At 39.5% G+C, this 12,010-nt stretch overlaps 1 protein-coding gene across 5 annotated transcripts in view; it reads right to left on the bottom strand.

Annotated features, from left to right (window-relative positions):
* Positions 1-12,010, bottom strand: part of SSH2 (slingshot protein phosphatase 2) — a 251,276-nt gene that overhangs the window by 107,922 nt on the left and 131,344 nt on the right. The window contains exon 1 of one of the 5 annotated variants that reach the window (XM_025915481.2): positions 352-1,869. The exons of 3 other annotated variants lie outside the window; for them this stretch is intronic. In XM_025915481.2, coding sequence (XP_025771266.1) covers positions 352-479 — 128 coding nt within the window. In that variant the 5' untranslated portion in view covers positions 480-1,869. Of the gene's footprint in view, positions 1-351; positions 1,870-12,010 lie in introns of those variants that run through there. One more of the 5 variants, XM_025915474.2, reaches the window with a different exon arrangement.

The raw sequence follows: 12,010 nt of genomic DNA, 5'->3' as shown, positions 1-12,010 counted from the left end.
TCAGAAGCTACAGACCGCCCTTCACCCAGAGCCTCCCGGCTCGGCTGTCACTCGGTCACCATAGACAGCTTCCAAGGGAGGACTGCACTTTCAGCTTCCCTCAAAGTTTACCAGAAATTCTCGCAAAGGGTTCTTTAATCCGCCCAACCCCCAGGGACACTTTCTGCCTCCAAGAACTGCTCCACGGCTTCACCCCACTATATCCCCGGTCACTTCGAGACCTCCAAGCACGCAGGGCGCGATTTCGCCCTCGCTTGCTTGCTTGCTCCCCAGGATGCTGGGGAAAGCGGCTCCGGAAAAGCAAACTTTCCGAGCTTTCGCGGAGGGCGGGAGGGCGCGCCGCGAACTCACAGCTGGTTGATGGCGTTCTGAGAGATGACCGCGTTGGCGGAGAAGTAAGGGATCATGTCGGGGCTACCGAGGTTGCAGGTGCAGGCGGGAGACGCCTTCCTCTCGCGGGCCAACGTGCTCAGGGTCATGAGGCCAGCTCAAGGCGCACAGCTCCGCATCCTGGCCCCTCCCGGCTCCGGCACGAGGCGATCGCGTAGGGCTCCGCGGGGCCAGAGGCGCGGGCAGCTCGGGAACCCCGCGTCCAAACTGGGCCCGCCGGGTCGCGCGGAGGCAGTCGCCGCAGCCCTAAGGCTCGGCTGTGGAGTCCCGGCGGCCGGGCGCCACCAACATCCCACCCCAACCCGCGTCCGGGGCGGGGCGCTGCGGCGGGGCGGGCCGAGCCGAGCGGGCGGGGAGAGTCCTAAGAGCAGAGAGGGTCGGCCCTTTCGGGCGCTCCGCCCCTGAGCTCGTGGCACCCACCGGATCACGCTGCGTGCCTCTCGGCGGGCGAGCGAGCGAGGGTCGGCACGAAGACATCGCGGCTCGTGTGAAGGAGTGAAGCGAGCCTGGGGTGAGCAAGAAAGGCTCGCGTTTCTTGGGAATGTTTCCACAGAAAGGTCCTGCTTATCTTGAACGGCTCTATACATTGAACCTCAAATCCCATTTTTCAAATGATCTTAAAACTTTAATAAAAGGTCGTACATTAACAAATGTAACGAATACTTACCAGCGGTTTTCTAGGTGTTAAGGGCTAGGGAAATTCGGTAATAAACTAAATTTTTTTTTTAAAGCAAAACATCTGAAGTTATAATGGGGAAAAAACCTATTTACATTGTCGATTACATCTGCTAACCCTTGTAAATAAATTTATAAAAGGCTTTCCTAACCATCCTCCAAACCAAGGACTCATAGCGTTAGCTGCACATATGAATCACCTGTGGGGATTTTAAACACTCCAATACCTGGCTACACCACAGACCAATCAAATCAGAGTCTCCTGAAGTTGGGATCCTAAACATCAATAATTTTTTCAAAGCTCCCCGGGTGATTCCAATACGCAGCTGTGGTAGACAGCTATTGTGCCAGATGATCTAGGAGAGGGAGACAGGCTAGAGAATATAAACTTACTTTACAGATGTGGAAATAAATATAAAGGGTCTAGCCAGATAACCTCATTTGTAAGTGACATCACTTAGATAGGAACCCTAGTTTTATGACTTCTGATCTAGGTTGGGCTTTTCCCACCAACCCTATATACCCTGATGCCTTCATGAGTTTAATCCTTTATCAATGTTGCTAACAACTCACTGAGCAATGCCTTTCACCTGACCAGGAACCAACTCTCTGAAAATCTCTTTTCTCTCCTGCATGCTATATAGTGGTTTACAAAAGGGGCTGACCTGGTGTGGGCATTCAGTAAAGTTAGCTCCCTCACCTCTTGCCCTTCCAGTCTCATCAGAACAAATATTTTCAGGTATGAGCATTTTGTGCTTTTTGAATACTTGACTAAACTATATATCAATAGAACTGTCAGGAGTTCTAGAGCTGGAATTTAATAATTTTAAAAAATGATTTCACTATTCTATTACCAGACAAAAGAGACTAAAATGAGGAAGAAGTCACTTTAAGACTCAACATATGCTAGAATCAAGAAGAAATATGTCTTTAATTTTTATTTTTTAATGTTTATTTTAGAGAGAGAGACAGAGCAAGCAGGGAGGGCAGAGAGAGGGAAACACAGAATCAGAAGCAGGCTCCAGGCTCTGAGCTGTCAGGACAGAGCCCAACCTGGAGCTCGAATCCACGAACCAAGAGATCATGACCTGAGCTGATGTTGGTCGCTTAACCTGAGCCACTCAGGCGCCCCTTAATTTTTTTTTTAATGTTTACTTATTTTTGAGAGAGAGAGAGAGAAAGAGAGAGAGAGAGAGAGAGAGAGAGAGAGAGAGAGAGAGAGAGAACGAGCGGGGGAGGGGCAGAGAGAGATGGAAACACAGAATCCAAAGTAGGCTCTAGGCTGTCAGCACAGAGACCAACGTGGGGCTGGAACTCAAGAACTGTGAGGCACCCCAAAATGTGTCTTTGTTTTATATATACAATTTTTCAGATCTCTTTTTCTATTGGGAGGTTTGGCAATTTTCTAAATACTAGTAATTAAATAATCTAAATTATACATTCTATGCCTAAAACCAGAAACTCTTTTGTTAGTTTATCCTTCCATAAAACTTAAAAGTTGCTGGGGTGCCTGAGTAGCTCAGATGGTTAAGTGTCCAACTCTTGATTCCGGCTCAGGTCATGATCTCATGGTTGGTGGGATCAAGTTCCTAGTCAGGCTCTGAGCTGACAGCGCAAAGCCTGCTTGGGATTCTCTCTTTCTCTTTCTCTGCTGGTCCCCAGCTTGTGCCAATGTGGGCGAGCATGCTTGCACTCTTTCTCAAAATAAATAAATAAAGAATTTTTTTAAAAAACCTTAAAGTTGTTGCCCAGGGATTTGAAATATTGCAAACTCATACTGGAAATAGGATTTAAGTTTCCTATGAATCTGATAATAGGAAAGAACCAGTTGGCAAGTGAAGAGTTAATGAAAGGTCTGGAGTCCAGTGCATCATCGTCTTCATCCATCTCTAGTAAGGAAAATGTTTGAAAGATTTATTCAGGCTGTGTCAGCAGGCACCCAAATGGCAGTGTTAGAAAAAAAAATCTGCTGATACACCCCAAAATAAATTGCTTTAAATATCTGGCAAAGTTGCCAGTTTGAAACTTCTTCCAGGCTGTAATTTATTATAGCCTCCTGGCAGTGATCAAAAAAAAACGCAGCAGGCTCTTTAGAAGAGCACTGTTAAGGTGAGTCCAGTTCCTTTCATGACAGCAGAGATGGGATTTTATGGAAGTCAATACTAACTGATGCTGCTTACGGAAGACGATGGAATGTCATCTGTATCTGTCTGAAAAAGAAGTCAGCAGGAAATGTATCTTACTCAATTCACACTTAATATCTCTGGCATTTAAAAAACGCTAAAGATAAGGATTTCATAAATATGTATATCTGTCTTTTATAGATAGGTTCCTATAGTGACACTCCAGAAGTGCATAGTCCTTTGTTTCCCCTCAAAAGACCTCTGCCAGTGCCTTTTCAGCGAAGTCTATTTTAACACCCCCATCTAGGCCTTTTCAAAAGCTTTCAAAGTTAAATTCTTGCTTTGAACTGTAATATAGGAAATTGGGAAAGTGCTACAACGTGCCTCATAGGTTTTTAAGAAAAAAATGGAATCATCTTTGCAAAGTGAGGTACCTTTAAGGGAATAGATCTTTCTGCTACTGTTTTTAAAAGTTTAACAAATTCCTTTTCTTTTCACAATCTGCAGAGTGTCAAAATGTCAATCAATTTAGTTTCAGCTCAATTTAATCCTTTACTCTACACTGTCAGAAAACAAGGCTCTAGGGAGCAAGCTCTCTGTACCCAAGCTTCTAGGAATTCAAAAATGATTCTAAATTAGACTGAGCGACGTGAAATAAATGAAGCTAGTTTTCTACTCCACATGAAGTCCAAAGGGGCTTTTAAAAATGTGCACAAAGGCCCCGAAGAAAAATTGTTGCATTTCTTCACACTCCTGTTTGAGTTAGAAGATTTAAAATAAATTTTGTCATGTCATTTGCTGACCGTTTCAAGGCTCAAAAATATGAATATTCTATAATGTTTTTTTTTTTAATTTTTTTTTCAACGTTTATTTATTATTGGGACAGAGAGAGACAGAGCATGAATGGGGGAGGGGCAGAGAGAGAGGGAGACACAGAATCGGAAACAGGCTCCAGGCTCTGAGCCATCAGCCCAGAGCCTGACGCGGGGCTCGAACTCACGGACCGCGAGATTGTGACCTGGCTGAAGTCGGACGCTTAACCGACTGCGCCACCCAGGCGCCCCTGAGTATTCTATAATGTTAATCTGGCTCTTGATAGCATCAGCTATGACCAGATTAAATTTTTGTAGAATTATATGTTAAAAGCATTAACAAAATTTTAAAGTAATAGATGTCTCTTGTATCCATCGGTACTTCCATTACTATGCCTTCATGTGTCTCTCCATAAGATACAAATGCTGTAAAACTGTAAAACCAGAGACTTACTTGTTGATCAATCGGTATTCCAGGACAGATATGAAAGTGCACTTAAGTGTGAGTGAAGGATGTAGGCATGTTTTTGCTGCTGTAACAAAATTTCATCATGGGTGGATCACTTGAAGGGAAGGTAGCTAATGAACTAAAAAGTGACAGTGTAAAGTGCCAAAAGCAGTAGGCCAGAAACCAGAGAGGACCTAAGTTCTAGTTCTAACATGGCCACTTAATAAACTAAGATTTTGGCTAAGTCACTTATTTTCATCTGTAAAATGGGATAATAAAACCCTAAGGAAAGGTCCCCAAATCTGTTTTTGTGAGAGTTAGGAACCTTAGGAAAGGAATATCATTCAGCTTAGAAGTCCTGAAAAATACATTTAATCCACTTAAGATAAATAGTCATCTAGATGAAAGCAGTAGAGCCCAGCAGTTAAAAATCTCAATCTTGGTTTTATATATAAAATTGAATATTACTCAATCATAAAAAAGAATGAAATCTTGGGGCGCCTGGGTGGCGCAGTCGGTTAAGCGTCCGACTTCAGCCAGGTCACGATCTCGCGGTCCGTGAGTTCGAGCCCCGCGTCGGGCTCTGGGCTGATGGCTCAGAGCCTGGAGCCTGTTTCCGATTCTGTGTCTCCCTCTCTCTCTGCCCCTCCCCCGTTCATGCTCTGTCTCTCTCTGTCCCAAAAATAAATAAACATTGAAAAAAAAAATTTATAAAAAAAAGAATGAAATCTTGCCATGTGCCAACATAGATAGAGCTAGAGGGAATAAGACTGAGAAACAAGTCAGAGAGAGACAAATATCATGGTTTCACTCATGTGAATTTAATTTATGTGGAATTTAAGAAACAAAACAAATGAACAAAGAAAAAAAGAGACAAAAAACTAGACTCTTAAATACAGAGAACTGGTGGTTGCCAGAAGGCAGGTGGGTGGGGGAGGATGGGTGAAATAAAGGGGATTAACAATACACTTATCTTGATGAACCTTGAGAAATTTAAAGAATTGTTGAATCATTATATTGTACACCTGAAACTAATATAAAACTATATTAATTATACTTGGAAAAAAATCCTAGCCTTGGAATTAATTGGATGGGTTTGAATCCTAGTGTCACCATTAGCTGTGTATTTTGGATAGCTATTTAATCTATGGCTCAGTATTAGTCCCTAATTTATGAAGTTACTGTGAGGATTAATTTACTCGCAGTATTAACATGTAAAGTGTAAAAGAGTGGCACAAAAATCTACTCTTTGGACTTAAGGGCTCTATAAACTTAAGAGAGCTAAGAGAAAGGTTAAGGAGGAGATTGCCCTTCAGGGATAAAATCAGAGAGTTGGAATCTCCAAAGAACAATCTTAGATCAGAGTGCATGGCTGTAATAAATCTTTTTATTTTATTTTTTAAAGATTTTATTTTTTTTAATGGTTTTTTTTTTTTTAACGTTTATTTATTTTTGAGACAGAGAGAGACAGAGCATGAATGGGGAGGGTCAGAGAGAGAGGGAGACACAAAATCTGAAACAGGCTCCAGGCTCTGAGCTGTCAGCACAGAGCCCTACGTGGGGCTCGAACTCACGGACCGTGAGATCATGACCTGAGCCGAAGTCGGACACTCAACTGACTGAGCCACCCAGGCGCCCCTAAAGATTTTATTTTTATTTTTTTATTTTTTATTTAAAAAAAAAAATTTTTTTTTTCAACGTTTATTTATTTTTGGGACAGAGAGAGACAGAGCATGAACGGGGGAAGGGCAGAGAGAGAGGGAGACACAGAATCGGAAACAGGCTCCAGGCTCCGAGCCATCAGCCCAGAGCCCGACGAGGGGCTCGAACTCACGGACCGCGAGATCGTGACCTGGCTGAAGTCGGACGCTTAACCGACTGCGCCACCCAGGCGCCCCAAGATTTTATTTTTAAAGTAATCTCTACACTCAATGTGGGGCTTGAACTCACAACCCCAAGATCAAAGGCATATGTTGTACCAACTGAGCCAGGCAGGCACCCCTAAATCTTTTTTATTTTTAAGTTTCTTTGCTTCTCTAACTCCTCCATTTATCTGATCTTTTGGTTGTTTCTCTGAGGTAAAAATTCTTAATAGGGAAAAGACCTATGTGCCTTTCTTCAGGTCATTAAGAAAGCTGTGTGTTGTGTGTGTTTCGTGTGTGTGTGTGTGTGTGTGTGTGTGTGTGTGTGTGTGTGTGTGTTGGGAGTGGGCAGGGGGACTCTGAAGTCTGTCTGGCAGCCTTGAGGTAAAGTTGACTGTACATTTTAATTTATGCACTGACGAAATTAAGATGTTGACTAGAAATAATCTTCTATGCTCTTTTCCACTAATCTGAAAAATAGCTAAAGCAGGGCGGGCAGCATTAAAATGTCAGTGAGTCTGATGTCAGAGTTATAGATTCTAGTGACTTTATCCAATGGGCTAACAGAAAGCTAGTTGTATTTGTTTGTATTTGGGATGAGAAGTTGAAGAATGAATGAAAATTAACATACATACAGATTTCGCCAGTGTACCACACCATTTCTTCCAGGAGTCTTCACTATTATTGTTTGCTAGGTAGCTAATTACATTAACTTAATATTGCATTCTGTAGTAATGTGAGATCTGCAGTGTTCACTACATTTTTGTATTTATAACCTTTGAAATAATAGTATTACCTTATATAACTTTATTTAAAAAATACCTAGTCATAAGAAATATGATTATACCTGTCAGAAGACCTATTTGTATTTTTATGTTTTCTCTAAGGGCGTATCTACAGAAATAAATAGTAAATTAATCCCCTGAGTGTCAAAAGGGAGAAAACCAACACTTTAAAGAGTTACAAAACAAAAAGGCTGTTACCTGGAGTAGCACAACATTCTGTCTCCTGTTAATCTGTAAAACGCTAGGATAAAACTCTCAAGATAATACACACAAGTTCCAAACTTGTTGCCCAGACAGCACCAAGAGGTATCTCACTACACTTAGTCAAAGGCACTCTTCATACAATACAATAAACTAAACTCTGTAAACAAAGGCTCTTAAAAGCAATCATTTTGCAATCACCATGTGGCTAATAGTTTTATTTAAAAGAGTATCTGACAATAGTTTTAAACATTGGATAGAGCAATGTCACTGAACCCTTCTAGTCCTTTCCATGGAACTTTCCACCATAAGAGCAATGGGAATACTGAAAAGATCTGCATATCAACTCCATGAGAGGCAATCTCTAAGGCATTCACCCCCATGGTCTTAACCACCATATGCTCCAGTAGGAAAAGATGCTGAAATGCTGCTTTCTTCAGGTTACAAAAGCCCCCACATGCTATTGTTTAGTAAAAATAATAGGCATTTATAGATCACTTTTCACATCCAACACACCTTATAAAACATTTAACCATTTCATCCCCATTCTATCTCTTCAAACAGTTTGTTTTTTAAAAACTAGTTAAAAAAAGTAAAAGTAATACATGCTGAATTATTAAAACTTTTTTTCAGTATTCGGAAAGGTAAAATAAAAGTCACTCTTTCATTCCCATCGTCCTACTCCTAGGGATTGCTGTTAATATTTCCAGAAATGTTCTTGCATATGCAAACGTTAATATATTGAAGCTGCTGTTTTAGAAACACACATGCACACAAGCATAGAATTATATATATTATACATATTATTCTGCTTCTTGCTCCCCCCCCAAACTTATCACTATATCTTAGATGTTTTTCTATGTTTATATAGATTTGCCTCATTCTTTTAAAGGAGTTCATAGTGTTTTATTTTATAATTATATATAATTTATTTAAACAGTCCACTACTGATGGACATTTAGGTTGTTTACAATTTTTACTATTACATACAATATCACCATGAACATGTCTTTATGCATACATGTGAATATATTTCTTGGATTTACATCTAGAGGTGGAATTGGCAGTTAAAATATTTTAAACATCTTAGGAATTGGTAGATATGATCAAATTGCCCTCCTAAAAGGTTTAGTTTTTTCTTTTCCCATAGAACCTTAGCGCCTTCTCTCCTGTGAGCTATTAAATTAACTCAGGGTCCAAGATCCTCTTCTACGTCCCATCTTTTATATACTACATTAAGAAAAACCATATATGTATATATGCATACATATATGTGTATATATATATGACACATGCTTAAAGAGAGAAACTAGAAAAATAGAGTAAATTATAAAGAAAAATATGTTAATTTTTAAAATTTACATAAATTTAATAATTTAAAAAATGTTAAAGAAAAATATAAAGAAAAACTATGTTAAGGATCATTGATTTCAAAGAATTACTTAGACTATAATAAATATAGGTAATACTTAAACTATTTTGAAGATAATATAATTTTAAATTCAGAAGATATTTAAGGATCTTGTTGATGCTAATGCTGTAGAACATACTGTAGGCAAATGAGCCAAATGTGGCCTTCAGTGTCCTGGAATGGGGTGAAACAAGAGATAGAAAAATAGAAAGTGAATTGGGGAATAACAAAAAGTGGAGGCTAGACGAGTTGAGGAGGTCTTGAAAATAAAAACATTAATTGACATTTGTTGAGCTAACATTCACTGTGTACCAGATCCTCTATTAAGAGTTTACATGCAGTATCTCACTTAATTCTCTCAAACAACTCTATGATTCTATTCTTATCTTTATGAGGCTCAGAGAGATTGAATAATTTGCTTACTGTTAGATAGCAGTATTTTGACCCCAGCCAGTTATTCTGGTTCCAAAACCTGTTTCCTTAAACCAGTATTCTACACTGTCTCCATGATGATGGAGGTTCACTACAGAACAGGTTAAGTCTGAAAAGTTCTACTGCCAACAGGAAGGACTCCTGGAGACCTTACTTACCTGACTGCACTTGGTATTTTCTCCTCTATTTGATCCTAGCTATGTCTAGCAGGTCCTGACAATAATAGGGACCTAAACTAATATTAAATATAGTACATCTTTTGGCTGTTGTATACCATCCTCTTGCTACCAAATTCCTCAGAATTCTGAATTTCAAACTAATATTCATCACAAGATTCTCTAAGGCATTCATATCTACATTTTGTTTCCCTCGTTTCTTTACTTGGTATCCTACGTGAAGGAGGCATTTAATGTATTTGTGGATAATAATGGCATCGTCATCTTATTTGATGTTTGAAATAAACCTACTAGCTAGGCAGGTATTATCATTCGTTGTGACAGTTAAAGAAAAACATGAACCAGAGTAATATCTAGGTGATAAGAAGCTTAGACTCTAGGTGCAAATGTGTCTAATTCATCCTATATGTTGTTGATAGACTGACTGAATTCAGTTGGACTAATCCTGAATAGCTGTATGTCAGGCACTTTCTAAGATACTATCAAAATGACTTAAGAGTTAAGTACTTTTATAATAGTTCCTTACTCAGAATCCCCAAATAGTTCCTTATTCCCTTTCGGAACAAGTCCAAACTCTTCCTTCGGGCCTCCAGATCCTCCTTAATTTAAATCCTACCATAATTCAGTCATTATGGCATGTTACCCACAATTCCATTCCTTCTCAGACACAATCAGTGTAACTATTTTTTACCCATTCTCCCAAAATAAATCTTTGCTATTATTAGGTGGTTTCTATCCTGTCCTCCTGTATCTGAGGCTCATTCTCTTCTCTGTTCAAGTTGTCCCTCTCTGAGACCACTTCCATCTAGTCTTTCAAATTATCCATATAAAACCTATTTCTCAAGATCTAGTTTCAATTCTCAGCTTTTTCAATAATTAGAAACTCTACAGGGTTTTCACATTTATCCTCACTTGATTCTCATTACAATCCTGTGTATAGGTAAGCAGAGCTAGCTGGGATTATCAGCTTCATTTTACAGATGAGGAAACTGAAGCTCAGAAATTAGGGGACCTGCCCAAGTTTACATAGCACGTGTCAGAGCTTGGATTTGAACTTAGCTCTTCTAGGGGCACCTGGGTGGCTCAGTCAGTTAAGTGTCCAACTCGATTTTGGCTCAGGTCATGATCTCATGGTTCGAGAGATCAAGCCCCACGTTGGACACTCTGCTGACAGCACACAGCCTGTTTGGGATTCTTTCTCCCTCTCTCTGCCTTTCCCCTGCCCCTTGCTTGCATGTGCGTGCTCTCTCTCTACAAACAAACAAACAAACATTTAAAAAAATGAACTTAGGTCTTCTGGTTAAGTCCAATGATCAATTCCTAGTTTATAGTATGCTATGACACTTTTCTAGTTTCTTTGGAATTTATAATCTATATCATTATTCAAGGTTTTTACTCTCTCTTTTATGCCATATAGCTTATCTTTTGTGGGAGCAAATCAGACACAGTAACTCTCTCTGGTGGTCTTCATAGAGCCTAGTACAGTGCTAGGTTGGTTGGTTGATCCAACCTTATACCACACCCTGCTGTAGTTTTCTTAGGGCTCTAGATAAACATTTCCTGAAGGAATCAATACATTAGTGATCTCCCTCACAGCTGGTATAGGTATAAGCTGGTATAAGACTCCTTTTCACTGCCTCATTTTTCTCCTGCTGTCTTTCTTTTCTGATAGGTAGATGCTTCCTTCATTGGAGAATCCAGTAGAGGACCTGGAACACAACCCAGTTAGGTAAGGGCTTTATTTTTATTTTCAGGCTTGTCCTAGACTTTCAGGAGCCAAAAGTTCAAATCGCAGCAGGATTGATTCAGCCCTTTCACAAGCAATTTAGTACTATGCAGTTTGTTTAGACTGGTCAAGTTTCTAGGCCCTGGCTGAGCAGCATCATTATCTTTTCAAGCTTTCATGTATCAGCTTCCCTGGCCATATTTCACTTTCCATGTCTTTCTTTTCTAAAATCAGGTGAACATGCAAAATCACATACTGATACAATTATACGCTTTTCAAAAACCATGTCAAATATCTTCAAGGAATTTAAATACAATACAGGAAGTTTTTTTTTTTTCTCTTTGGGTTAGTCAAAACCAAGAAGTATGCAAAAGTTATACTCCTTAATCCTTAGTAGAAAGGGGGTACAATGTATCATTCTTTAGCTAGTGCATCAACTGAGAAAAGATATGGGGTTGTCAGATTCTATTCAATCCACCTCAGCTGGAAGGCCAACTGGACAATGGATCTTAAGTGAAGTGAAAAATACTTTGCCAGGGGAAAACAAAACTAAGTAGCAAATCTTTTAATTTTTAATTGTGAAATATTTCAAACATACAGCAAAGAACGGAGAGGATAACAAGCAGCCAGATACTCAATAGACAGTACTATCACATTCTAACATTTTACTCTTCAGAATTTAAGAAATAAAACATCACAACTGCAGCCCCCTGTAAACTTCTCAATGAGCCCTTTCCCCTTTCTCTGTTTATATAGCTCCTCTTCCTGAATTTGGTGTTCATCTTTCCATTCATGTTTTTATATTATGCATATGGCATATTTTTAAATGTAAAATTAATTCAGAAAAGTATACCTTGTAAAGTCTTGAACTTTTAAAAAATTTCTTATATATTGCTACATAAAACACATATAAAAGAATAAATAAAACATTTTTCCTGTTTAAAACTTCTAGTCCAGGGTGGATAGGTG

Source organism: Puma concolor, chromosome E1 (assembly GCF_028749965.1).
Source record: "Puma concolor isolate L17-30 chromosome E1, mPumCon1.1.hap2, whole genome shotgun sequence".
Classification (NCBI taxonomy): domain Eukaryota; kingdom Metazoa; phylum Chordata; class Mammalia; order Carnivora; family Felidae; genus Puma; species Puma concolor.
This window is presented reverse-complemented; position numbering and strand designations above follow the sequence as displayed.